Source organism: Apus apus, chromosome 4, assembly GCF_020740795.1.
Source record: "Apus apus isolate bApuApu2 chromosome 4, bApuApu2.pri.cur, whole genome shotgun sequence".
Classification (NCBI taxonomy): Eukaryota; Metazoa; Chordata; class Aves; order Apodiformes; family Apodidae; genus Apus; species Apus apus.
In genome coordinates this window covers 81,747,951-81,774,615 of record NC_067285.1, presented here as the reverse complement: position 1 = coordinate 81,774,615, position 26,665 = coordinate 81,747,951, and the positions used below count along the sequence as shown (strand labels likewise).

Sequence of the window (26,665 nt, the reverse complement as noted above, 5' to 3'; positions counted from 1 at the left end):
AGACACTTAAAAGGTTCTCCCACTGAATTAATACTCCTGTTCTTCACCCTCAATAAGAACACAAAGTGCTAGAATGGCTAGAGCCAGTGCTCCTCTTGTTTCACTGTCCCAGCTGGCCTTTTCTCCTGTGAATTTGTCCCACACATGCTTTTAACAGTCACAGTCTTCAGGGACCAGGTGTTGCACACCTGAACGATGCTTTAGTGTGAAGAGCCACCTCCTTTGTTCATTCTGAACCTGATTTAGTTCTATTCAGTGGAAGAACAGCCTGTTCCCTAAGGGGTACATTGTTGGGGAACATTCACAGGGAAAGGCAGTGCTAATGATGATGCACTGAGCCAATGAGGCTCCCTTCAAGGAAACTAGGAGCCACTGAGGGGAGTCTACTGGTTTGTTACCTCTCTTCATCTTCACTAGACTTTTCTCAAATAGGAAAGTTATTATTATGACTCATGACTGTAGCAGTGAAATATGGAGTAAGAGAGCTGGATATCTGGTCTCCAAACATCACCATTGCCTGGACTGAGACACCTCAAAGAACATTTAACTAGCCCCTGGCTGTCCTTCAGTGCCACCACTGTCCCACATTGATGTACTCATTATCCAGCACGTGGACACTTCCAGTAAGGCAGGCCTCATACAAGCCAGGTAGGTTAGAGAAAAACTGTGCCTCAAGAAGCCTGAAAGACCACTGCTTTTCTCCAGAAAAGCTGGAGTTTTCAGCTCTGAAATGCTCTGTAGCTAATGAGCGTGTGACTTCATCATATACATTTGTATATGACTGACAGCAAGAGCAACCCTTTTCTTATGTCCTAAATCCCTCATGACCAAACTACTACGGCACACCAAAAGATCACAGAAAAACTGACTTTAAATTAAACATCATCTAGGAAGACTTGATGGAGCAGCAGGTCTTTTGCCTAATGAGTCCCTCCCTGCAGAAGCATTCGTGAAAATGCACAGTGCAGGAGCAAAGAAGCCAATTTTAAACTTCTACAGACAGTGACTTCTACAAAGGTAAGACCTTCAGTCCACTCAGAAAGCAGACATATACATCACCAGAGGTTTTCTGCGGAATTCAGCTGAGGGGCTGGTACCACCTCTGATGTTTTCAGCTTGGGTTTGGTGAGGAGAAGAGGAAGAAGTACCTTAGTCCAGCAGAGTAGTAGTAGTAATAATAATAATAATAATAATAATAATAATAATAATAATAATAATAATAATAATAATAATAATAATAATGTTTTTATATATTAAAAATAATAATTCAAGAACACTGGAAGCAGTTTTCCAAAAATAGAAACCTGCTTTTTGCCAGGAGGATTTCCTGAGCAGTCTAAGTGGTTGAGGATCTTGTCTCAAATAAAGTTCAGATCAGTGGGTTATCTTCTTGTGCACAGCTTCTTCCTAAACCTGATCTTACAGCTCAGGCTCTGATAGCTTTTCTAAGACCATTTGTATCAAAATATTGTGCTAGAGTCTCCAAGGCCATCTGGGGCTTTGTGCAGACAGGGTGCTTACAAATGAATGTGAACCAAAGCAAATCAACATTGCTTGGCAGGGATGAAATGTGTTGCTAGGGTCTGTCTCTGCCAAGTTAGACTGTTTGGCTCCAGTCCCACTCTTTGGGGGGATTGTCTGTCAAAACACAGTTTGGTATTGTGTGGCTCATGGTTGCATGGCTCACTACTCCTTTAACCCCTCTCAGGCACTACACTTTTGTTTTTTGTTGAGTGGAAACATATGAATCTCCAACTCTTAGAGCAGACCTCGTGCTCTGGTACCTCGCACCAATTGTTCCTTGTGCCGCTGTGTTGGTTTAGATAGAGCTTTCTCTTAGGAGCTGTCAACCAGTAGATTGCAACCTTCTTGAAAGGAAGGCATTATTTCTTAAGGCCATGAAATAATAAGAAGTCATATCTTTGTACCACCTGATGGTGGAAGCCTGGCTTCTTGGCCTAACTACCTCCAAAATGTGGTCATCCTTTCAAAGTGGGAGCCCAGCCTGAACACTCAATTGACTTGATTATCCCATCCCTCCATGAGGCTGCTGCTTTAGCTGAGCCCTGCTGGAAAGCCCACAGGTCATCTGTTAGAGGACAAGCCAAGATAGCAATGTAAATATCCTCAAAGGTCCACCAAGAGGTGTATAATCATATCACCCTTGCCACTTCTGGACATATTTCTGAGTTTGTTCAACCTAAATATAGTTGTAATAAATTATCACAGGAGCTTGGCCAAGACGTGACACTACAGGAGGATCCAGGACCATTACATGCAGTTTTTGCTATAGTAAGCACTGGTCTGAACACAGGTTCTGCTGGAGGCCAGGAGAGGAGCAGTAGGAGGAGGATGTACATACTCCCTTCGGGAGGCGGGTGAAGAGGCAGATCCTCAGCTGAGATCCCTCTGAGCCTGGAGACAGCAGAGAAGAGCAGCAGCTCCATAGGTATGACAGGCAGCACGTGCTGTCCCACAGGCAGGCAGCTGCCCACGTCGCTGCCTGGGCTGTCACGTCGTCACCAGCCTGTCACACAGCTGCAGCCTCATCCCCAGCAGGAAGGGCAGCAGCAGCCTTGCACAGGCTGGGACACCAGCAAAACACAGCCTGGCTGTCCAGGACACACAGCCTTCCTTCTGGCTTTCTCCTTGTGCTGTGGGATTTGGGTGTTTTCTGGCAAAGTTCAGGCTAGAGCACCCCAGTGCCGCCCAGCTCTCCCAGGTGATGTCTGGTCCAGGGGCTGGGCTGGGGGGCTGGGACCTGTTACCATCGCAGCAGACTGGGCACAGCTGACGGCTTGCTGTAAGTGTCTGTTCATCTGCTGGGCATGGGGCTGTATGGGTAGCCCCAGTGCTCAGCTGTCTCTGACCCAAGGTGCAGCACAATGGTGTGACCCTGGGTTGGGTTTGATGAGAAAACTGCTGCTATAGTGTGAGAAAACCCAGGAACTAATGCCAGGCAAGATAAGAGAAGTCAAAACGCAGACAGAATTGAAGTTGTCAAGATGATAACAGCTAGTGATGCAAGGCTCCAAAAGCAAACGCTGTGTGAAAAAGGCATAAAACCCTGAAGGGACTGGTTCAGGCACTATCTTGCTCTAAAAATCCCTGGACTGGAGGTTAGAAATGCTCTGAGACCTCGATTCTGGCTTAATTCTGATGTGAGGGTACGTCCCAAGTGCTGGGCCCGGAGATGGGAGATGGAAAAAGGGACAGATGAAAAAAAGAGGAAGAAAATGAGCAGCTGGGTAAGTTGAAAGTGGAAGATGTCCACAAGGAGTGCATTTAGTCCAGTGTCAGGGAGGAATTTGGCTAGGAAGGTGAACATGAGCATCACTGGCTGAAGAGCCTGAGCACCTCTGCTCAACTGTAGGCTCCCCCTCTGTTCTCTTCCACCTGCTTTGAACGACTCCCTCCTACAACCCCAGCACACCTTCCCCTGGCAGGGCACCTCATCTCTTCAGCTGGAAGCCTGGTGGGAGAAGGACAGGGACAGCATCTCTCCAGCCACGTTCTGGGAGTGATGACGTGCAGACAGCTGCTCTGACTCACGGATGCCAGCAGTACAAAGCCATGCAAAAGGCAGGCCAGGACATGAGGGGAGCTTGCACAGGTGTGAAAATAACTGTTTGGGGCGAGGGAGGCTGAAGGCCATTTTGCTGAGCTTGCATCAACCCGGTGTTGGGTAAGAGGCAACTAGACACACTGGACGTGCAGTCAGGAGCTTTCTAAGGAGCAAAGGGAGGTTCCAAAGTCCACACTGGGTTGACAAGCAGCTATTGTAATCTGCAAACAGGACACCCAGGTGTAAAACATCTGCCATGATAAGTGAGGCACGGGCTAGAAACACCCCGCCCTGTGGCTGTATTGTCTTCCTTGCATGGAGAAATTAAAAATTTGCCCTTTGCCCATCCCAGCTCTGCCCAGCAGGTATTTCCTCTTCACCTGGAGCATGTCAGAGTTAATATAATGCTACAAACTCCTTGTATTTGGGTAAAGACAAACATTTTGAATAGAGTTGATATGTATTTATAGTGTAGAACAGGTGCTGGCATTGCATTAGAGATGTAATTGGCTCCTGTGGCTGGCAAGAGAAGAACCTGTTGGTGATTCATAACTAAAATGTGAACAGTTTTTCTTTTTTACTATGAAATTTGGCACCACCCAGGTCTTACTAGTAATGCTAATAATATCAACAGCCAAAAAATAAATGTTCAATTTGATGACTAATGCTGAAAACTAGGTATTTTTCTACTAGTGTGTCAGGAACTGGATTAGCCCCACAGCAACACAGAGTGAGCAGAGGGGACAGGGTCCCTTGCAGGGACCTAGGTGCAGGCAGAGATGAGCCTGCTCTTTATAATGCTTTTTTTTAAAAAAAAAAGAAAGCAGCCCCTCTCCAAAAAAGCCCTGTGAGCCGCAGCCCCCACGGGGAGCTGGGTTGGCTGGAGAGAGGACTCTGCTCCTGGCAAAGGGGCTCTGCTTCCAGAGAGGGCTTTGCTCGTGGTGAGAGGCTCAGCTCCCGGGCAGCAGGGCCGCGGTGGGAGGCGGGCCGGGCGCGGGTCCCTGCCGCGCTGGGCTCCCGGGCAGCCGGCCCCGCTCGCCCTCCCGCCGGCGGTCGGGGAGCCCTCCGACAGGCTCCCGCGACCTTCGCGCCATGTTTTCCCCACCTCTGCGGAGCAGTTTTCTTTCCCTGTAGCAGAGAGATACCGAGCTCTTCCCAAGGCTTGGCGCCCTGGCGGGATGGAAGTTAATCATCTGCTTCTAATTAACCCGTGACCTCCCCCGCCCGCGGGGCCGAGCTGTAGCTTTAACGCGGGCGGCGGCAGCGGGCGGGAGGAGAGCAGTGCCAGGAGGAGAGCAGTGCCAGGTCCAGCCCCAGCCCCAGCCCCAGAGCTGCTGCAGATCGCTGGCCGTGCCCGCCATGGGGAGCCGCAGCCTCCTGGCCGCCCTCCTGGCCTCCACCCTCGGCGCCCTCCTGCCGCCCCCCCGCCGCCTCCCGCAAGCTCCTGGTGTTCCTGCTCGATGGCTTCCGCTTCGACTACATCGACGACAGCGAGCTGGAGAGTCTGCCCGGCTTTCGGGACATCGTGAACATGGGGGTGAAGGTGGATTACATGACCCCAGACTTCCCTAGCCTCTCCTACCCGAATTACTACACGCTGATGACAGGTGAGTACCTGCCTGCCTTTGCTGTGATGCTCCTCGGAGCTGCCAGCTCCCCGTGCCGAGCCACAAGGCAGCTCCTCGATGACTTTCTTCTCCCAGGACGCCGTAAAAATAACTTAAATCGTGCTTTTAGCTGGCAGTTTAACAGGACTGAGGCATTATAGCTCAGTATTTCTTGTCTAAAACCTGCTCTGAACTTGGAAATGCTGCTTGGAGCTGATTTTTTTAAGTTCTCCTTTGTTTTCTCATGCTGTGCTGCCGGGTCCCTACCTGCTGCCCCCGCAGCAGCAGCAGCACGGCTGCCCAGGGCTCCCCGGTGGGTGCACAAACACGAGTGGGAGAGGCATGGAAGGTTAATACGGAGCCTGCTCACAGACTTTCCAAAAGGCATGTAAACTAAGGGTGGCTAAGATAAGAACTTCATTTCAGCCAGCCTTGCCTTATTTTGGCAAGGTCGGTGTTGAATTTCTTTTTAAACTTAACAGACTCTATGCTTTCACAGGTCCCTGTCTTAACATTGTTCTGAGTCCTTACATCTGTCATATAATCTGAAATAGCCAAATAGAAGGCCATTAAGGATTTTTGCTTTTGCTCCCCTACACTTTCCCTTTTTCTAACTGCCCAGGAGAGGCTTTCAGAAAACAGGGAGGATAGTAATAATTTTCATTTTGCTTATTTCCTCTCAATCTAAGTGGAGCAACACATGATTGCAGTGACTCTAGGAAGGTGTGCAGAGTACAGCTGAGCCCTTCACATCAAAGAAAGACACACTGAAAAAAATTAAGTTAAAAAAAAAGTTTTTCTGGAGTTTCTGATAGGATTTTTACAGCGTTATTTAACAAACAAGACATTTCAGCTAACCAGGAGTGATAAAATCTGTCCTCTCCAATGTTATATGGTATCTTCTGCTGTCATCATAACAATACAGTGCCCATCAGTCCATATACTGCTTGCTGGGAAAGCAAACAGATGCCATTGTGAGACAAAAATCTGACATCAGTTGTGCCCAGCTTGTTTTGAAACTGCTTAACCCCTTCCTCCCTCTCTTGGGAGAGGAATGCCTTTCTCTTGCTCACCTCTGAACAAAAAAGAGTACAAAATCATCACAGGTTTTTTTTCGTTACTTGCTGCAAATGCATGAAAGCAGAGTAAATGTCATGACCAAAAATAGAGGTGTCACTCCACTGTGGACCTTGTTCTTCAGGCAAACGGGCTTAACACTTCATGTGTAAAAAGCAAAAAGATGAAGTTGTTAAAGAGAACAGGGAAAGCGACTGCTTTGTCTCCTTGCCACGTTTAATCATCACTCCTATTACGTGAATATGCGTAGAGTGAGGTCTGTAGTCAGCCTTTCAAGGAGTTTTGGAAGCATCCTATTTTGTATGCACACAGAAGTTTTGTTTTAGATGGGGAAACACCACTACCAGACTTTTCACGTTTTTAGGATACCAGAGTTCCTACACCCCAGCTTGAAGCGATGATACAATCTATGAGACCAGACTCAGCTCTTCTTGCAAGTCTCCTGGCCTTCATGAAGACAATCTCAATGCAAATACAGCTTAACTGCAAGTAACAATTCATGGTCAAAAACATGAGTCACAGGAGTGTTAAATAGGTCAGGAACCAATGCAGAAAACATGCTCAAAGGAAGACTGAAGACTGCACTTGAACCCTCAGGGTATCAGTGAACCTTGTGGCTGTGTCCTTGCATGACAGCAGGGTCACTTCCATGGCTGCACTGTTCTTGCCCCCGGTGCCACGGTGCAGTCACCACAGAAAGGTGTCACATTTTAGGTTATGATGGGGTTATGAGTGTGGGGCACTTAGCAGTTAGAGCTGTGCTTAGTCTGTGCATGTTCAATTCACAAAGCTGGCACAGATTTGGGGAAAAAGGCAGCATGGCAGGGTGACATGAGCATTGTGCCGTAGTGACCTGCTTAGGGACTGGCAAGTGGCTGCAGGAGAGATTATGTTGCAACTCACAGGTTGTGTGTCTCTACTGCAGGAGTGGAGCGGGTACATGACTTCAACTGGTTTTGCATCTGTTTGCAGCTGGGCTGTGTGGTACTGAAGTGTTGCCACAGTTTCTTCTGAGAAGTCAGGGACTAATGGACAAGCTGTTCTTCATGTCTTGTCCTGCATCGCTGCTTCATAACAAACTGTTAAGAAACTCACATTCTAACCTCCAAATTGCCATATTTTTGCATTTGTGAATGCAGTTTCATAGTGGCTTTTTTTCTGCTAAATAAGATTAAGAAATTTCTGGTCCCACCTGCACATTCTCACCCTTGGCTTGTTCATTATATCCCACCACTTATTCAGATAAACACTCCTGTCCCTTCTTTGCTTATTTACAAGGTCTTGTGGCCCTGCATCCATTCTGGAGCAAAGATGGCTGCCAGGTCTAGGACAGCATGTGCATGAAAGTGCTACAGTTGGGATGTGTTTCTCTCTTGCCTCTCTCCATTCAGATGAGTAAGGCCTCTCCTTCCTGCATGCGGCCCTTCACCCCACATCCACGCAAGCTTGATGACTCCAGAGAGGTTTAGCTGTGACAGAGGGTAGTTCTCTCCCATTTTGGTGGCTTTGGAAGTGGAGAGTGGGACTCTGCTTCTCAGACACCATCACCACTGGGACAGTGGTGACAGGTCAGTCCCCTCACATGTGAACACACCTCCCCTCCTGCCTAGGCTTGCGGGTGGAGGCTATGGAGGTCAGTGGCATCTGCCCTGCTACGTTTCGGGGCAGATGCCAAAGTGCACCCGTCAGCCCTGCCAGGAGGTAGATTCCCTCTGCAACAGGCAACCAGCAAGCAATAGCAGACAGCACAGCTGCCTGAATATCTGCAGGATCTTCTGGTAGTTATATTTTACTTTATTGATGATTTCAAGAGGGCAGCCTGGCTGAGTTTAGTATCAATGAGAAATAGCAAGTTTACTGAGATTTTCAAAGCTAGAACCAAATAGATGCAACCATAACCGATGACGAAGAGCCGTATATCTAAAAATAACTTACTAATTTGTGCTAATGTGAAGTATACCCTGTTTTGCTGAGGCTAGGTGAAGCATAGATACAGTGGGAGGAGGAGAGTCCAACCTAGGTAAACAAAACAGCTACATTTTGAAAGGGAAGCAGAAGGAAGGAGGTGACTTGTGGGTGGCCATGATGGCAGAGCTCTACAGGGGTCCCTCTCCTACATAATTTGCTACTGCTGTTAACCTATGAGAAGATACTTGCTGGAGCTTCCCCACATGACACAGAAAGCCTCAGCCTGAAGCCCAGGACCTGCCTAGAGTATTTGCCTTTCCTTACAGCAATTATGAGAAAGAAACCAGAGCACAGAAAAGACAAATGCTAATGGTTTGGCTTCTTCATGTAAAGTCAGCCAGTGATTCAGAGCTTGGGGGAGAAGCCCAGTCTCACTTGAAAGCTAGGGCATGGAGTCAGGACCTGCCAAGTCACTGCTGGAGCAAAGAGATCTCATTGACATGCAGCCAGAGAAGTTGTTTTATTATAAAAAATCTGGTGGTGTGCAAGGTAGCCCACTCTTTGAAAAGTAGTTTTCTCTAGCAACTTAATTAATGACATTTTTCAATTTTGGCTTCCACAGTGGCATAAAGACTGGTTCTTAGTTGGCTGGGTTATCTTCTAATCTGCTAGACTGAATCCTACCTGGCCTCCTAGCTCTCCATGCTCCAGGTATGATTTTGCAGTGAGTGGCCTGAAAGGCAGAGCATGAAATGGTGAATTAGGTAAAAGGAGCTGTTGCTGCTGACATGTGTTGGAGTGAGCTCTGCAAGGCTCGACTGGGCTTGGCAAGAGAGGGACGAAGGAGTCCAAATATGCGTATCTCAAGAGGCTCACTTAATCACACCATGTGCTGTTTGTTTTGCAAAGAGAGGAATTAAGACCATAAGTCTGTGGGGAGTTTTTAATATTTCCCTTTCCCTGCCTCAGCCTGGCTCTGCAGGGGAGCTCTTATGCCAAGCTAAATGGAAAGTCTGAGGTCTCCCTATAACCGCTGCAAGCACCAGTTATTGCTTCAGAACCCTTCATGCCACATCTCTCTAGAAAAGCTGCTCAGCCTGAGGAGTTTGGGTCTCCCTCAGCTGCCCACCTGCAGGTGTTGTGAGGCTGCTGGGGGACCCTTGGCATCCCAGGTCCCCTGAATGCCCCCAGCTCAGGGCATAGAACCGTAGGGCATGTGGGGGCCCCTCACACTTCCAGCCCCAGCCAGCATAAACACGGGCAGACAGTCTCACATCTGAGCTGGAAACTCAGGGAGGGTTTATTTTCCAAGATCCTAACAACCAATGAGGTCTTTTCTGGCAGGTCCTCCACGAGGACACACCAGCCACCAGTCAGCTGTTTGGCTCTGCATCCAAGAGCCATATTTCTCTTGGCCTCCATGGGAAGCAGAGGGAGTCCCTGCTCACAGAGGTGGGTGGAGAGGAGCTAGCAAGGGGCTTTTGTGTCCCTCTTTGGAGAGAACCTGACCTTAAATACTTGGCAGAGAGGCTATGAGACCCTATGAAGCTTGCATGATGGAGGAGGATGTTGAGCAGATTGCATTTCAGGTCTCCTGAACCCCAAGGTGAGGCCGGTGGTCTTTGCAGAGCTGTCTCACGATTGCTGTAACTCAGCAATGGCATGTTTGGGGCTTCTTTAAAATACAGGGCTGGTGTGTGGTGTTTTCCCAGCTGCTGCAGCTCAGCCCTGCATGTGCCATCACCCTCTGCACGGCAGGAAGGAGCACGACAACACAGCAGGCCTCAGGGATGGGTGACAGTCAAGGTTCACTCTGTCAAACTGAAGATTTCACCCATCTTCTGTGTTTCTATCATCCTTCCTCCACTCCTCACCTTCAGTGTTGGCATACTTGACTGCTGAGGGGCTTTGGTGGATAATGTTGTGGTCTGGTAAGTAGCTGGTCTGCTCTGTTTTCCCCTGAGCACAGCAAATCTCGACATACACAGCACCCCTTTTATTCCATGTTTTCTGGGAGCAAATGTCCTTTGGGCTCCCACAGCTGGAGTGCTCTGGGGTCTGGCTGATGTGCACACTACATGTGTACTAGTTCATTGGCTGTTTGTTGCGAGAGGTCTCCTGGGTTACAGCACAGCACGCAGACAGTACCTGCATATTGTCAGAGTCAATAAAAAACTGGAGGAATAGGACTGTGGTGACATTTTTTTTATCAGTACAAATGAACTGAACTACCTCAGCTTCTCTGTCCAAGCTGAGAAAAAAGTCAGAAGGTCACAAAGAGCATGATGAGTGACAAGGGAATAGTTTGTTTTTTTTTTTTCTTTTTGTTTCTCTTTTAACCACCACAGATGCCAGAAGCAACAAGGATTTAAAAGATTCTGCTCATGACATACAGTTTTTAATTCAATAGTCTCTCCTTATTCTTGGATTCATTAGCTTTCCATTTCTAAAATTGTGTGTTGGGAAGCAAAAGAGCACCAAGTCATCTGTGGTAGTACTGCTAACCAGCAGGGAAAAGGTACTATCCTAGCAAGGACAGGCTGGAGAAGAGAGTGGGAACTGGGAGGGTTTTTAATTTTCACATTCTTCATCTCGCTTTGTTTACTTGCTGCCTGCAGGAAGGCTGCAGTGCCAAGTGCCAAGATTTTTCTCTTTCACTCATACACCAAATGCTGTAAAAATCTGTGTTTGCTTTTTATCATTTAAAAAAATGGAAACACTTCCAAAGTGGAGAACAGAAAGTTTTCTCTAACACAAGTTCATATGTTATGAAGTGAAGCAGAGAGGGTTTCCCATTCTTGCTAGCTACAACCTTACAGCTTACAACTAGCATACCTGCTGTCTATTGAGGTGTTTCTTTGTCCAGAGCTGAAGTCACAGCTGGAGGACCAAAAGCTGCCAGAGGCTCGTACTCTCTCTGATGGTGCAGGCAGCAACTTTGCACATTGTTCAGAGCCTCTGTAATGCTTGGAGCTGTGGTGCTCTTGAGCCATACCCAACTGGGGGATGGGGGTGGTCAGGGGTCCTAGCATGGCCCCTCAGCTCATCACTGCTGCTCAGTTCAGGAAACCAGCCAACAGCTTGGAGCACTGGCTCTCCAGGACCTCAAGACTTGCCTTCCCACACAAGCAGGCATCCAAAGCCTAAACTTTCAAGGCAATTTTTGTGTACCCCAGACCTGGCCCCACTATGGAAGCATCGAATTATGAGTTTCACACTCTCATTAAATTAATGCCCTTCAGGGGAAAAAAAAAAAAAAAAGTATAGCAGAGATTTTTCTGTACCTTTTAATGTGATCCTACTTGGATTGCAAAGTCTCACCTGATGTAGGATAAGGTGTTCTTGCTTTGGATCTGTCTGGTATTGGAAGTCATAAAAATTGGAAGAGCTTTGCCAGCAAGCTTTTCTGGGAACATAAATTGTCTGTACACATCTTTCAGGTAATGTTTTTGCCCAGGGGCCTGCAGATGGCAGGGCCACTTTGCCCTTACTAGAGCTCTCCCCTCCCTTCTCATGAGCCCTGGTCTTCTCCAGGTCACTTAAGGTGTAGCACACCAGTCTTATTTTTCCCTGAAGTCTCTTTTCAAAGCAGAGCAGATGAGACCCAGCAGGCGAAGAGCAGAGCAGGACACATATTGGAGTGGGCAGAGCTGGGCTCTTCAGGATGCTTTGCTCACAGCAGGCTGGGCTCAGTCATTGGGAATGGCAACACAATGATACGGGCTCCTGAGCAGGAATACGGTCCTGCTCTCCTCCTGATGGCAGGCAGCACAAGCAGAGCATCTCCCAGGGCAAGTCATCCAGCAGGTCGAGCAAGAGAATAGCAGAGGAAAGACATTGTGGGCAGTGGAGAAAGGGAACTGCATGTCTCACTTTGGCTGTTAAAACACATGCTTTACATGTGTACAGGTGTTTCCATGGAGGAACTTAACTCTTCCCCAGCCTATGTAGCTCCACGGCACCCTGTGCTTTTATCTGCCCTCCTGGCTCCTGTCATTTCCCAGTGGGTGGGGACATCATGGGAGGACATGGGAGGACAGGTCTCACTGTAGCAGCAAGGCATGCACATAATATTACATAGTACAGTACGTTCAGGTAAATGCAAGTACTCTGTTTGTCATCAGGTGGGTACTGCGTGGGCACAGGTCATGGTACCTTTGCTGCGTTGGCTAATATACACCCCAAGAGTTCTCTGATAAATCCAGTTTGCTCAGTGCACAGCTGGTTTACCTCTGTTTTGTTGCCCAATCCACCAGATGTAGCATTGTGCATCTGCCACCACATGCTGCCTCTCTTATAACAAAAAAAGACCACTGAGTGTCTCAGAAGAGCATTTTCTCTCATAGATTTAGATGCAGGTGGCCCCTGTATGACATATCTGGCCTACTGGTGATCCTACATGCTGTCCCTGCAGACAGCAAAAGACCACCAAAGAAAGAAGAGGTCATTCCTGTAGCAAATGCTACAGGAGCACACCCCCTGCTTTCTAGATCTCACATATGGCCAATATAGGGCGCATAGCACTCAGCGTTACTGTTCTGTTGGTTATTTTAATTTCATCTTTGTTTGGCATAGATTCATTTGAATGCTGACAAAAGTGCCTGGAGACACAGGAATGTTCTTTAGACAAAGCCAATGCTGCAAGAAGTGCACTGTCCAAGTAAGCTGTAGCACGCAGACTTGCAAATGCTTTTGCTGGCTCTCTTCCAGAAGGATACAGGAGTTGTCATATTCCTGGGAACTATACCCTCTTTGTTTTCCTCTGCTGCTTGAGGAGGGGGTGCTTTCTACGACAATTGCAGTGAGCTTAACTAATAACATCTGTGTGCTGAAATTGCTATGTGCCCTTTTTCTACTTTTGTAATCCTTAAGATAATGTTTGATTACAGAGGAAAGCTGCAGTAATGGAAGCAATATAAATTCAGTGTGTTACGGTGACTGTCTAACACCATGTTGCTATTATAATAATTATTAAAAAGGAGATCACCAAAGATAATTTTCTCAGGATGGAGAAAATAACTTAAAACAAGGGATGTAAAGAACTCAGGTTGTACAGGTGACTCAAAAGATATTTGAGAAGTGACCTTAATTCTGCACATGAGTGCATATGAGGTGAAGAAATGCCAGCTATTGCAGGACTTCTTAATCTAGTGAGCAAGGCACAATATAGCCATAGTTGAAGATTAACAAAGGTCAGAAATAAAATTAGACGCCCAGCATGATTTTTGAGCAGTGTTTACTGGTGATAAATATTGGGATGAGCAACCCAAGGAAGAGATTGATTAGTTGGTAGTCATGTCTTCAAAGGAGATCCAGGGTCATTCTGAGACAGGCTTCAGGCAAGCAGACATAAATGGCTCCAGGCAGCATTAAATGGTCATGTCTTTCGGTCTCTCTGCTCATCTGCTGTTCCCTTCTGGCCCTGTGTACCAGGGATGTCTGCAACAAAAACTGATATTTGAAGTTCTAGGCCTGTATTTCAGTATAAAGAAGAGAGTTGGAGTCCATGGAAGAATGAACTTTTCTGATACGGTGATCAGAAGAATACTGTCCTCTGTATTAGTGCCCACAGTTAATTACACTTCCCAACAACACTACAAATAACAATCTCCATTGTGTTCCTTAAAAAGGTAAGCAAACTGGCAGCAGACCTTAAATCCTGTAGGGAGCTCACAGCAGCAGCAGTGGGAGCTCATTGTTTCTGTAATGAAGACCACACTGTACGTCATACAAATATGTGACCTACCAACTTCAGCACCAACCTGCAGGTTTCCCAGACTGGCATCGGTTCCCTGCTTGAAGTTTCCCAGGTTTGGACATGCTCAAGAGCACCTGGACTTCAAGAAGCTGAAGAGATGAGATTGTCCTCTAAGTAGGAAGGCTGTGGTTTTGTTGGACTCTAAAGGACTTCTTTCTAGCTCTTTTTAGACTAAGAGAGAAGAAAGCACGTGGCAGCCTAAGGAGGACACATTACTGCCCATCCAATCCACCAGTTTTCCAGTAGTAAACCTTTTGGTTTAACATGGTGAATAGTGACTGTCACAAATTGGGCCTGTTTTTCTGCACTGGAGAGGAGGAAATGTTTTACATAATTGAAATACTTCATAGGAGGGAAGGAGAGTTCAAAATCCATTTAAAGATCACATGTGCCTGAAGTATACAGAGTCCTCTGCTCAGAATAATGCCTTTTCCAAACAAGCATACGAAGGTTATTTCAGTTCTGATCCCCATGCTCAGTCTTACAATAACCAAAGCCTGTTATCTGGATCCTCGGAATATCATGACTCACCAGCTAATGATGACAATGTCTCACACATAGAATCACAGAATGGCTAGGGTTGGAAGGGACCTTTGAGATTATCTAGTTCCAACCCTCTGACTATACACCCTTGTTAACAGTCCCTCCCCAGCTTTCCTTTAGGCCCTTCAGGTACTGGAAGGCTGCTCTAAGGTCTCTCTGGAGCCTTCTCTTCTCCAGGCTGAACAGCCCCAACTCTCTCAGCCTGTCTTCATAGCAGAGGTGCTCCAGGCCTTTGGTCATCTTGGTGGCCGTTCTCTAGATCCTCTCCAAGAGCTCCATGTCCTTCCTGTGTTGAGGGCTCCAGAACCAGACACATGTATCAGTTGTTGCTTTTTAAGATATGGAAATTGTAAACTCCTGTTACATCTTAATCTTCAACATTTCTTTTCCCATTTTTGTTACTTCACCTGCAGATTAACCTTTCAAATACAGTAGCTTCTCTTCTCTTTCTCTTGTGGAAAAATTATGTGTCCTGTGGATAAAGGAGAGGGGAAAAGTGAGTTTCCCAAACATTATTCTGTGTTTCCAGACCATGCTCTTATCCCTTCCCATTCACAGACTGCTTCCTGCAGCCCCCTGGGCCTGTGCACTGGTGGGTACCTTAAAATGGTCTCAGACATGGTAGATGTTGTGAGCATAGAAGGAGCCAGATGTCAGCCAAACATGTCACCTGCACGGGATGCCGCTGCCATGGTTTGTGTGCATGGAACGTTGAGCAGGCCACGAAGTGCAGGCTTTGTTTCTTCCAGCCTCAGCTGTCTAAAAGTTGGCTGTCTCAAGCCAAGCTAATGATGTGATCTTTCTCTATAACCAATAGAGAGCAACATGCACCTCCAGAGGATAACTCCCCTGAGATACTTTAGATGCCTCTCTTACGATGGCATGAATTGCTTTCTAGAGGTGCCTCTTCTATGAAGGGAATACAGGTGGCTGACCTGAGTTTCAGGCACTAACTTTTAAGTGGCTGAATTGAGGGATAGAGACTGCTACCTGGAGGACCTCAATAAAAGGCAACAGAGTCAAGATTGTATGCATTCAAATCTGAGCTGTATAGCTGGTTTGCTGGATGAGCTGGTGGTACCTGTGGTGGTGCTGGTGGCATCTTCTGCTGGAGAACACCAATCTGATTGTGTTTTGTTGTTGTCTTTTTTTCCCTCATCCCTGAAGGTCGTCACTGTGAGGTTCATCAGATGATTGGAAACTACATGTGGGACCAAAAGACAAACGTGTCTTTTGATATTGGTGTGAATAAAGAAAGCCTGCTGCCTCTCTGGTGGAATGGATCGGAGCCTTTGTGGGTCACAATGATGAAAGAAAAAAAGAACGTTTCCATGTACTACTGGCCAGGTTAGTATGTAAAAAATTGCTGATATCTTAACAATCACATCTAAGCACTCGATATGCTGTACGATGACACTTTAATACACTGAAATACAGAGGCATTATTAATACTTCACTAACCACTCATAGAAATGAATTATCTTTTCTTAGGCCATGACAATTTGCATATGCTTAAAAAGAAATAGAATGATATGTCACTGGAGGTAGATTTCCACCAAACGTTACCTTCAAGGGCGTTGCTGGCTTGCAGAGCATCCCCTTCTCCACCAGCTGCTTGTTCCTCTTGCCCACCTGGAGCTTCTGCTGTGCTGAATGGTTGCTCCATGAATGCTTCTTGGAGCAAGACTGTAGACCATGTCACTGATCAAAGTTAAACAGTAACCATCCTACCCAATGCTTGTTTGGTTTTAACCTGGAAATTAGCAGCAGAGCACTGAAGATGATCTGCTCTGCAGAGACAGCAAAATCCAGCTGAAAGCAAAGCATACTTAGGTGAGCTGGAGTGAACATTCTTGTGCTTCATCATTAACTCACCTGAGGTCCTAGTTGCTCTGAGTCTGAGCATTGTAGGGACTTTCCATTCCTCATTTGTTGGGTATTGGACCACTGAAATTGCTAGGGATGTACAATAAGAAGATTTTTTTAAAGGGAGTATACCCTTAGGGTGTCCTTTTAGGGACCCACACAGAAGTATATGTTCCAGCTCTGCAGCCAGACCAAATCCCTCACAAAGTACCCAACTTCTCAACGTTTTGACCTTTTAACTCTGCCACTTACGCAGTGTTCAGATATCCTCATATGTGCAAGGACAGGCTGGGGGACCACACATTAGAGAAGCTGCACTGAATACAGCCAGTGCCACCGGGCAGGGCAGCAGCAGCTGACTCATGCCTTGGGCTCCCAGCCAACTTCTCTTCTTCTGCATCCCAATGCACGTGTGCCTGGTCACGCTTTTCCCATGCAATGTGGCTAATGGCATCCCAGAAAAAAAAGGCCACAGTTCTCAAGAAAGGGAAGACAGAGAAAACCAAGATGAAAAGCACTGGAAAGCCATACGGAGTTTTTCTACAGTCTTGAAGAGCAAGAAGATCTTCTGAGAGTGACATTATTGCCTTAAGGACCCAAAGACAGTCTAAGGGATTGGAATTGCAGACTAGGTACACTGGTTTGGATCAGCCCTCAGGAAAAAAAACAACAAAACAAAAAAAAAGTTCATATTGGAGATCATCCAAGTGACATAACAGCTATGCAAGTAATAGTAGAAATTATACAAGAATGTAGAAATTCTTGTGAAGATTTACAAGACCTATTTCTATAGATTATTCATTTTTAACTACTAATGTAATTGCACTAAATAGCTATAATTATGGGCTGAATAGATGTAGCAGTCTAGAGAGGGCTACTGAAATCCAACAGAACAGTATTACTTTCCATTAAATGCCTTTGGACTTTCTGTAACTCCTTCTTGTTGCCCTTTAAGCAGTGTCTCCCAGGGAGAAGACATCCCACATCCCGCATCTCCCACACGAGATGCATGTGTGTGTATCCCTGTGAACCTGTGTATACCCTTCACACTTGCCTACTATTTCCAGTGGAGAACCGAAGAGAACAGCAGAGCTTCCCTTTCCCCAGTGCTTATGCTGCCAAGTGTGTGCACTGACTCTTATGACACAGAGGGGGAATTTGTGCCCTCTGGATGCCAGGGGGAGATTTTGTGTGGATCTGGAATTTAAGTTGTGGACTGTGACATGCACATCTGTCTGTCACTAAGAATTTAACTGTGACTGACGACCTTTGGCAAAATCATTAGTGCCTCAGTTCAGCAAAAGCTTAAGCACATGCTTGTTTTTAAGGGTACTCATGGTCACAAAGGACACATTAGCCATACAGGGTCAGGCACAAGGCAGAAAGCAGTGTCAAACGTGGAATTATTGAACTAAAACACGGGGCAGAAGGGCCACAGTGGGAGTTCAGGTGTAACTGGAGTAAACAGAAGCCACCCCAAATGCCATAGTATTTATTGATTACATTTTCCCCATATGATTTTTTAACTGTTTTTTGTTCCATAGTAAGGATGTAGTATGTTCTTGTAGATTTATTATTTTAAAGCTTTAATTCTGTAAAATGTATTTGACTGGGGAGTGATGACAAACAAAATCAAAGAAAAGAAAGGGTTTTAGTAGCCAAAGTGGGTGAAGGTCCCACAGACATTTACAGTGAGTACAATCAGCTATTAGTGATTAACTTTTCAGCCTGAGGATATACTGCTCCTTAGTAATGAATCTTGCAAATCTGATAAAGATCCAAACAGGAAAAGTTTGGGAAATTGTTAATAGGAACAGCAATGTACAGTCAAATTCATCACACTTTGTTCTGGAAGATGCTGTTTTCTCTCTAGCCAGTGGTGAAGATAAACAAGACCAATCAAACGTAGCAGGAATGTTGTGAATGCCAGCAATCTGATTCCCAAGGTTAATTTACACCGCTGCCATTTCCTCCTCAGAGCCAGTTCCAAGCTTTGCAAAGTCTGAATCCAAAATCCACTGCTTCATATTCTTCCCTATATTCCTCTCTCATGCATATTCAGTGCTTAAAGGAAGAGAGTCCAGACGCCAGCGAACAGGGACACAGAGCATGAGGGCTGTCAGTTGCGAACACCCATCCATCACAGCTTATCTGAGCCCAACATAAACACAGCAAAGACAACTCATGGGCAGAATTAGTCTGCGCTCTCCTGCTTCTAGAAGTGGAGGAGTCAAAATAGCACCTTGCAGAGGTCCCAGCCACCACTTGTGCCAAAACATAAGCACTTGGCTTGTAGGGACATTTTTCTCCTTTCTTCATGGCGTTTATCAAGCAGTTTCTGCTCTTCAGGGAGTTCCTCGTGAAAAAGTCATGTATCCTCTGACCATTTGCTAAGTAAAACACAACAGCCCATGCTGCACGTGGGCTGAAATGCACAGCCTCAGGCCTGGGTTGCCTGTCTGAAGCTGGTGCTTCCGCAGATGGAGAAGGCTCAGAGGAGTGCGGGAGCACCCCAGTGGTACCACCAAAGTCAAAGCTTCATATCGCTCCTCATGCTCAGCCCGGTGGGTGATGTCCTCCCAGACCCTCACACTTCTTCATTTTTCAGCAGCTAATGCAACTGCTTCAGCTTAAGTGCAGTGACTTCTTTTCTCAACGCTGCAATGAGAGGAAGGGGTAAAAAAAGACTCTAAACCTAACCTTTCGCCATTTAAACATAACATTTACCAGATCGTGGAGCTAGTTTGGAAAGCTTTCAAAACTTTCTGTTATGACAGAAAGTGTCCAACTGTTAAATCAATGTTTAGAAATGCAATTTAAAGCTGGCAGAGATACAGGTCTCCATGTCAGATAGATAAAGAAGAGCCCATATATCACTGTGAAAGAAGTCTTTATTCCTGCTCCAGCAGTTCAGGTTTTTAAGTAAAGGTTTAGTGTATACAAAACTGTGCAGAAAGGTATCTAATGTCACATCTTGGTAAATAGAACTTATCTTAACCAAGAAAAACTTAGCATTCCCTTTGTCTGGCTCCAAACATTTTAAAATTTCCTTTCCCATAATATTTAAATGACAAAATTTACCACCTCTCCTGGTCTCTACCAAAAATAAATTTAAATATTAAAGGGTCTTCATGGCCAGTGTTTTGGAATTGTAACAAGCCTTAACATAAAAAAAAAAAAATATTTTAAGTTCTGTTCATCACAGAGGCTAAAAATAAAAATAATAATTAAAAAATAAATAAAAATAAATTAAAAAGAAGAAGAAGAAGAAGGAAGCTTTTGGTGTCTAAGCAGCCTATTTAGTGACCAAAATATCTAACCAATATTTCGTGGCCAAAATGATTTCTAATTGTTGGTGCCTCTGTAGTCTTTTTCGTCATGCTCACCACTTGCCAGTCTAGAAATGGCAAAGATACCTGAGCAACTAAAATATCCCCCATCCCCAAGAGGTTAGTGCTTCTGGTTATAATTATGTAGTGAATAATTCTGAGGAATGATATGTAAGAAAATTATAATCTGATGTCAGTATCTGAAGACAAAAAAAGAGGCTAAATCATCATATTAGTCATTGACAATGAGCAATCATCCACCCAAATTCACATAGTAATAATTTCAAATGTGCTTCCAAATGTGTCCTTAAAATCTTGCCTGGCTTTGGAGCCAGTCTTTTCCTAGACTCAAGTGTCAGAGGAGAAATCAACTCTGAAGTTCCAGTTGAGTCTTGAGAAACTAGAAAAGCCCACAGAGGACTACTGCATCACCTCGAGCACCTGAGCTGGCTGAAAACCCACATTTTGCTGCTAGTAGCACTCAGGACATCGTACAAAATACGGAAGCTGCACGTCCTCAGGGCAGGGGGTGACAGCTCCTGCCTCCCAGAGATGGCTTTGGGTCATTCATGAAATACATTTTTTGAATAATTTGGTTAGGTAGCAGCTGTGCCTCTCCTGCACAACACAATTGCTTGAAGGTGCTGCATAGAGACATAGAAGTTTTACTGGGGAGAGGTATGGAGAGTCAGTTCTTGTCAAGTAAACTGCAGGCTGTTCATCCAGGTTGCAGACTACTTTCATGGTGGAGAGATAAACTCTAAAGTATCTTGTTGCAGAAAGGGGAGGATTAAGTCATATAAATTTAGGGCAACAGGGAATAAACAAATAGTGAGCACCATCACACACTCCCACAAGTTTTATAAAAACAAGTATTAGATGGAGGTTCAAAACTATGCAATGTAAATTAGTCAACTATATTTTCTGGTTATTATTGCAAAATTATTATAAATAATTAATTCTTACAAACAACTAATCATAATAGATGTCTCTCGAAACACACAAAGAATATGGAGACCTGGAAGCCCCTACCATGGACCACTGAATCTGTCATGTGTGCTAGGGCTCTTTACCTTTCAGGAAGGGTAACCTCCATCTGACTTACCTGGCTTTCTAGAAATCAGTGAAGACTTAAAAAAATTTCCTAAGCTTAAATATTTCAGTTTTTCTAACCTTTCATTGTACTCCTGAGAAGTCACAATCAGAAGTCTCCTAGCCAGCTTAGCCTGGAAGTGACGTGCTTTTCCCTGTGTCCCAGTATTGCACCTCAGCAATGTGAACTCACATGGGCTGAGATGCAAGTCACTGACAAATGCTCTTCACTGAGTGTCCCAGTAAGCAAACCACTGTAAATCATCCCTGAAAGTAGCTCTGCTTGCTCTAGTCCCTACTCAGTATTTACACCTCCTGTGCAACCTTTTTCCCTCCCAAGTAACAAGTCAACTTATGACAGCCCTTAAAGCCTATTCCTTTCATTCCAAAAGAGAAGCAAATTGACCCAAATGTAGGCAGACTCAAGTTATGGCTTGTTGTTGTCTTTTTTACTTGTCTGTATATATGGCTATATACAGAGGCCATCTAGCAAAATATCTTTTTTTTCATGTGCCCTAGGAATACACACCAAAAAAACCCTAACTGTGATGAGAGGGCTCTCAAAAGATAATTTGCATTAATCCAGTGTTTGTGAAAGCTAAAGTCTTTAAAATATTTATGTTATTCAGCAGGAGAGTAACCAGAGAGCAAAAGGGCAAAAAATCTCACAAAAACATGTTTTTGCATGTTCAGGGTCATGTTCTCCTGTAGAATTTGTTGCCATAAATTTCTGGGCCACAAAAGAGACTGTATTTTGCAAGGAAGGCTGCAACTTACCAAGAGAATTAATTGGTTTAGCGTGTTTTAATAAGACCCCCTGGGAAACAGATTTACTAGTGGAGTGCCAGTATCACATAATAATATGTGGTTTATAGAGGATATTACAATGTAAGAAACAGTGTGTCTAACTGGAAAGTATTTGCTGAACTTTCAGGGAACAATATCTAAATCTATTATGTTGGAAGCCTGGAAATGAGGCGATGTGGCCACAGTAGTTAAACTGAAAAGAGGGTAGCGATTTAGGTGGAAACCATCTGCCACAAGGGAATCAAGAGGTTTGTCGTGGGAGGGTTGCACAGAGAGCTTCCTTTTTGAGAGGGAAATAAAAGGAATGTACAGTTTGCAACAAGCACTCATCAAACCAACCTCGCTGCCCTTTTCCTTCCCAACCACAAGGTTTCCAGCCAGGAAGGCATAAGGTAAGTAACATCACAGGGAATTTACAAACCTGAATTTGTACCCCATGGTGTGGGGTCTGTGATCAAGGTGAAACAGCAGAGCTTACCTAATTTTTTGCTCGTAGGTTGCGAGGTCGAAATCCTTGGAGTCAGACCGAGTTATTGCCGCGAGTACTTCAGTGTCCCAACAGACAAAAACTTTGCAGACGCCATCAGAGATGCCCTCGAGTCTCTGAGGTACATCACTGAGCTTCTGCGTGCGGGGTTCCCTCTCTCCAGGATCAGTATTTAGGTTTGCTCCCAGCTTTGCTGCAGGGCAGTTTTCAGGATTGGACCCCAGGCAGGCAGATGGAAGCTGAGACTGGTTTATAGGAGTGTCACAGAAACACGACCATTACAGAAGTAGACCCTGACTGTAAGACTGGAGGGAAAGATGTGCTCCTCTTTTTGTGTGTAGGTAACAATGCAGAGGAGACATCCTGACTTACTGTTTCTAACTTGCTGTTGCAAGCAACTTCAAGATCAGTCTGTGAGTGTCTGTTCACTGCAAGAGCAGGCTTTCAAAGGCTTGGAATGCTCCTGGGAATTTGGAAATTTGATTCTATAATTTATCCAGTCCTAGGATGCATTTCTAATTTGCTACTTGATAACTGCCATAGCTTTTGAATCTGAGAGTTTCATATTCAAATGCTGAGCGTTGCTTGTCCTTGAAATGCAGGCTCCAAAATGATGATAGCACTGCTGGAGATGTTGCTCTCATTCTCACACCAGGTCATGCTGCACACATGCTCACAAATCACAGTGACATTTATGGCACAGGGCTTAGGGAGAAGCCATCTCTGAACACATGAAACTTTAGATCCTGAATTTATTTAGCTTGTATTTTAATAAAGTTATCTGCATGTGATATATATGAACATAGGTTAGAGGTGGGCTTGCTGGAAAGCAGTTCTGAGGAGAAGAATCTGGGACTCCTGTTAGATAGTATCCATGAGCCAGCAATGTGCCCTTGTCACCAAGAAGGCCAGTGGAATCCTGGGGTGCTTAAGGAAGTGTGTGGCCAGTAGGTCGATGGAGGTCATTCTTCCCAGTTCAAGAGAGACCTGGAACTACTAGAGAGAGTCCAGTGGAGGGCAACAGAGATGACTGGAGGACTGAAACATCTCTCTTAGGAGGAAAGGCTGAAAAACCTGAGACTCTTCAGCCTGGAGAAGAGAAGGCTGAGAGGAGACCTTATTGCCTGTAAGTAAAGGGTGGATGCAGGGAGGATGTAGCCAGATTCTTTTCAGTAGTTGCCAGGTTCAGAAAGAGGGGCAACGGGCACAAGCTGGAACATAGGAAGTTCCATTTAAATATGAGGAAAAACTTTACAGTGAGGGTGAAGAAGCACTGGAACAGGTTGCCTAGGGAGGCTGTGGAGTCCCCTGACAATTCCGTGATTCCATGAAAGGAACCTCTGAGATGCCTTTATTGTAGGTGTATCCATTTAGCCAGAGTTAGCATCTCTGGGTAGAAGAGACTTGACCTGCATTTCATTGCCATCTGCATCTTTTGCAAGAGCTTCTGACTCAGTGCTGCTTCAGACTCGATGCTGTTCAAAGGCTGACAAATCCAGTGGGTTCTTTCCACACCCACAACTAATTGAAGAAGCCTATTAAGCTGAGGCTTTATGTGGGAAAACAGCCTGTGGCAAGGGCAGCCTGTGCCTGGAGCAGTGCCTTGCTCAGTTGCTCTAATGGCAGGTATTAGTGGTTAATGAACTGCACTTAGGCTCCCATCAGTAGCAAACCTTACAGGGACATCAGGGTAGAGAGAGAAAGGCCTGTGTTGTGGCACAGTGGCCTAGGGGTTAACTTGAATTTGGCCATGGGAACATCCAGAGCCATCTTAACTTTGCCAGGGAAAAAGGAAATTTTATCAATGCCCTCTGCTAGGGCATAAGTACCTAACTCATCAGGGAGCCACTGAACTCCTCTTCCAACCAAAGGAAACCATTCTTTAGGAATATTCCCCCAGTCTCTTCAAACAGATGTTTTGAGACCATTGTTTAGACCAAAAATATTCAAAACTAAGTCAAGCATCCACCTTTGGCAAGTAAAACTAAAACCTCCCTTTGGTAATTTAAGGGCTCTTATAATCTGCCTACCTTCCTGGACAGGTGTCATGAAGTGTGTGTGGTACTTGCAAAGTGTGTTGGTATAATACAAAACCCTTTTTGGTGTTGCTGTCGATGCCCTCCAGCTTTCTTCAGCAAGCTTTCCTTAGCCATTTCTTTTGAAAGTTGCTGATGATTGGAGCAGACAGGACTAACACAGTTAGAAATACAGGTCAGAAATGCCTGGCTTTCTTAGGGAAACAGGCAAAAAAATGGAAACAAAGTCAAACTCAGTTTTGCCAGTTCAGGATGCACTGTACCTGATGCTGCAAACTCCTAAGTGTAATGGGGGCTTGTTCCATTGAAGTCATGTGCAAAGTTGAACATTTATCCTCACAGCACTGAGCCCTCTCTGAGAAATCTCACCATACCCTAAATAAGACCATTGTTTTATGCTCTTTCTTAGTTTTTATCTTAATCAAAACAATTGTTTAGTTACAGGTGAGATGACACAAAGCAGTAGCTAATTAATAGAGACATTGCAGCAGCAGAAAACTGTTTCAATAAATTCAGTGAGTATGTATGTAACAGAAATTACAGGGTTAAACTTTATAAATTATTTTCTGCATAATATAGATGGAAAGTAAAACTGGGGGGGAAGGGCTGCTTCATTTGTATGGTTTTTAAATCATGAAGAGTGAGAAAGAACACTTGTTCTGCAGGACCCACAGTGGAGAAATTCCCACCAAAGCAGAGACCTTCAGCTTCCTGCAAGACTGCTCCTCTGAGGCTTTCAAAAAGCTTACAAATGCAAATTACAGACCCTAATTCATTCAATCAGTCCCTCACCTCTCATTTTTTCTCTTGTGTCTCACTCATTACACCAGACTACTCAAGTATCTTTAATCAGTGAAGCTGGACCTGTCAAGACACCACACAAAGTCTTTTGGAGGGACCTTGATCTGGGTGAGGGCATGTATTATGGATGGCACACCCCGTCATATATTAAGTACACTCAAAAAAGACTGGGTTTGGACTTCATGAGCATAGATTTGCAATTTTATCCATGTGATTGCTCTCAGGGAGCTTTACAGTGAACTGTAAAGTGGTCATGAAAATATAATTAAGCGCTGATGCATATGCAGTCCCCACTTAGAAGGCCGAGGGCATTCTATGTAGAAACGTATGGTCAGCTAAACTTGTGCAGCTCTGAGATTGCCTTAGTTTCCTCTGGTCACATTCCTGAATAAAAACCCCATCCGAAATCTCACCCCAATTCTTACCACTCAGGATTTTGCAAGGTCATGGAAGAGCCTGTCCTGAGTTGACCTCAGTGGTTTGGAAGACCATACACAGGAGAAGGCCAGAAGTGCCAAACTTTAATTAAGGCACATTTAACTGGTACTTCCCACAATCCTTCTAATAAGGGCATTCAGCACAGAAATTAGTATTTCTTCTGGGTCTGTCTTTGTCATTAAGGGAAAAGATGCCTTCCTGATGTGAAGAGGCAGCAGAAGGCTGCCAGGCCAGCTGGTGCTTGCACATGGTGGTCTCTGCCTGGTGTCTCTGATGGGAATCTCAAGCAAACTCGGGAGACTCTGGGCATGGATAACCACCCCACCCGTGTGATAACAGGCAGGGAAGCACAGGCTGGAAGCAGCAGATGGGGTTTTGTGGCTCTGTGTGGCAGTGAGGACAACAACACGGCAGGCAGGAGGTGTCCATGTGTGTCAGCCTCTCACTCCTTCCTCTCCCTCCACCTCCAGCAACGGCAGCGCCGAGATGGCCGCCGTCTACTACGAGCGCGTCGACGTGGAAGGCCACCACCACGGCCCCGCGTCGCGCCAGCGGAAGGCCGCCCTGAAGGCGCTGGACAAAGCCTTCAGCAGCATGATCGCACTCATCAAGGTGAGTGGCATCTGAAAATCCGGCTGCTGGCTGCGTTTGGAAGGGGCTCTAGAACTGCTCTCTGTGGCACTGCCGAGAGCCTATTGAACGGCTGTTAATTGGAGGCGCTGGCTGTAAACTTTTATATCCTGAGGAACCGAGATCACGTGGCAGTCAAGGCACCATTCCCCTGATTTTTATTTTCATCAACGGCACTATAATCCTCCTAGTAGATTATTATACTGATAGCCCTGGGAAGCCATAAACCAATATACATGTTGCTGCTCTGTTTTTAACTTGTGTTGCTGGTTGGGGTTTATAGTAGGTGAACGAATCAAAACTGCTCACTTCCTAAGATTTGTGGAATCCGACAATTAACTTTTATAGCGTTTTTTATGGCACCACTCAGAACTCTGTACTTTAAACTTTGTTTTAAAAAACATTATCTAAATGATTTTGCAGTGAGAAAAGTAGAACACCCAGCTTCTGGGGAAATGTAAATTCTGTGAATTTTTCTCACACTGATAAATGCACCTTCTAGATTTTCATGTGTTTCAGTGAGGAGAGGAAAATGTATTTCCAATTTCACTGAATTACAAAAGCTCTAAGGTTAAGTGATTGTGTCTGGGAGAAGAGGCAAACACCCCTGCCACAGATACTGCCATGTCAAAGTTCCTCTTCCCCCATTGTTTTGACCTGCAGACGAAGCACATTGGGATAAAATTCTATCTAAGCCAAACTGGGACAACTGGAATGTAGC

General features: G+C 45.3%; 2 protein-coding genes across 2 annotated transcripts in view; one reads left to right on the top strand and one right to left on the bottom strand.

Annotated features, from left to right (window-relative positions):
* The first annotated feature begins 4,897 nt into the window (after positions 1-4,897).
* The window catches only part of ENPP6 (ectonucleotide pyrophosphatase/phosphodiesterase 6), a 32,409-nt gene continuing 10,641 nt past the window's right edge, over positions 4,898-26,665 (top strand). The window contains 5 exon segments of the mRNA XM_051616898.1: positions 4,898-4,986; positions 4,988-5,172; positions 15,626-15,805; positions 22,049-22,160; positions 25,785-25,926. Of these exon segments, the coding sequence (XP_051472858.1) occupies positions 4,925-4,986; positions 4,988-5,172; positions 15,626-15,805; positions 22,049-22,160; positions 25,785-25,926 (681 nt within the window). The 5' untranslated portion in view covers positions 4,898-4,924.
* Positions 18,917-26,665, bottom strand: part of STOX2 (storkhead box 2) — a 174,580-nt gene continuing 166,831 nt past the window's right edge. The window contains exon 4 of the mRNA XM_051616895.1: positions 18,917-18,982. Coding sequence (XP_051472855.1) covers positions 18,955-18,982 — 28 coding nt within the window. The 3' untranslated portion in view covers positions 18,917-18,954. The remainder of the gene's footprint in view (positions 18,983-26,665) is intronic.